The following is a 1,166-nucleotide window of genomic DNA, read 5'->3' as shown; positions in this document are numbered from 1 at the left end:
GCGGAGATAAAGAGCAGGTGACAGGAGAGGACCAGCACAGACACTGGGCGGTGGCAGATGGGTCTGGGTAAAGGGGCGGGGACCAGGGGGCCCTGGGAGGGACCCCAGTGGACACTAACTTCGTCTTGAGTTCCTTCTGCTTCTTCTCCTTGGCCTTCACAAAGGCCGTGGGGTCGAAACGGGTCATGCGACCACCTGAGGCAGAGGAGGAAGTCAAAGGACCTCAGCTCCCAGCTCCAGCGCCCCCCACCCCAGACCCCAACCCTAGGCTGGGCGGCACCGACCTGTGGGCGAGGGAGACGGGTGGGTGGGGCGGCCCCGACCCCGGCCCCCGCGGCCGCTCTCCCGGGATGAAGAGCGGGTGGCGCCGCGGCCGCGCGACGTGGAACGCTCCCTGGAGTCCCTGGACGAGGGTGGAACCACGGGCGGTGTCCGCCTCCTGGGGGGGTCACAGGGCCCGTGGTCAAGTTCCCACCACCTGGGGAGGCCCAGCTTCAAGGCACTGTCTCCACCTAACAGAGCCTAGATGCTCACGCGAGCGCCAGCGCCATCCCAGCTGTACCCCACCCACGGGTTCCCTACAAAACACTCACCACCCGCTCAATAAACGCCCGCAGGGGGCCCCCCCGGGACCCCTGACCTGCGGAGCGGCCACCTAGCTCTCACACCTGTTCCCCACAGCCCCTCCCTAGGCTCCACCTCCCCATGCCCTGCCCTTCTTCTGACAGACCCCGCCCCCACTCCAGCATTGAAGGCTTCCCCAATCCCACCTGCCCATTAGGCCCCGCCCACCTCCGACCCCACTGGCCCTCACGATCCCATCTAAGCCCCGCCCCATCATCCACTCACTATGAAAAGGTGCCACGATCATGGAATCTCCATAAACTATTGGAGGCCACGTCGTCTAACTCCAGGCTCAGCCCTGCCTGCGCAGACTCTGCCCACCCTCCCAGGCAAAGCCCACCCTATCCCAAGCTCACCAGCAGGTTCCAGACCAGGGTCCCTCCCACCCGCAGGTCCGGGGCGCCCACTGGGCCCCAGGCCGGCCTCCCCTCACCCGCTCTTGTACTGGGCCAGCTCGCTGTTCAGGGTCCGCAGCCGCGCCCGCAGGCTCCGCTCTGACGCCCTCACCTCCTCGAGCTGCCAGGAGGGGACAGGGGTGCAAA

At 67.0% G+C, this 1,166-nt stretch overlaps 1 protein-coding gene across 1 annotated transcript; it reads right to left on the bottom strand.

Annotated features, from left to right (window-relative positions):
• Window positions 1-119: 119 nt before the first annotated feature.
• On the bottom strand, window positions 120-1,140 carry LOC123521861 (centrosomal protein CCDC61-like; the record flags this gene model as incomplete). The annotated part of the gene is made up of 3 exons (XM_045291716.1): window positions 120-195; window positions 285-439; window positions 1,058-1,140. Coding segments are annotated over 3 exons (314 nt in total), but the record flags the coding sequence as incomplete, so codon positions are not given.
• Window positions 1,141-1,166: the final 26 nt, after the last annotated feature.

This window comes from Echinops telfairi, unplaced genomic scaffold (assembly GCF_000313985.2).
Source record: "Echinops telfairi isolate 266 unplaced genomic scaffold, ASM31398v2 ScPeMD7_195;HRSCAF=525, whole genome shotgun sequence".
In the NCBI taxonomy this organism is placed as follows: domain Eukaryota; kingdom Metazoa; phylum Chordata; class Mammalia; order Afrosoricida; family Tenrecidae; genus Echinops; species Echinops telfairi.
This window is presented reverse-complemented; position numbering and strand designations above follow the sequence as displayed.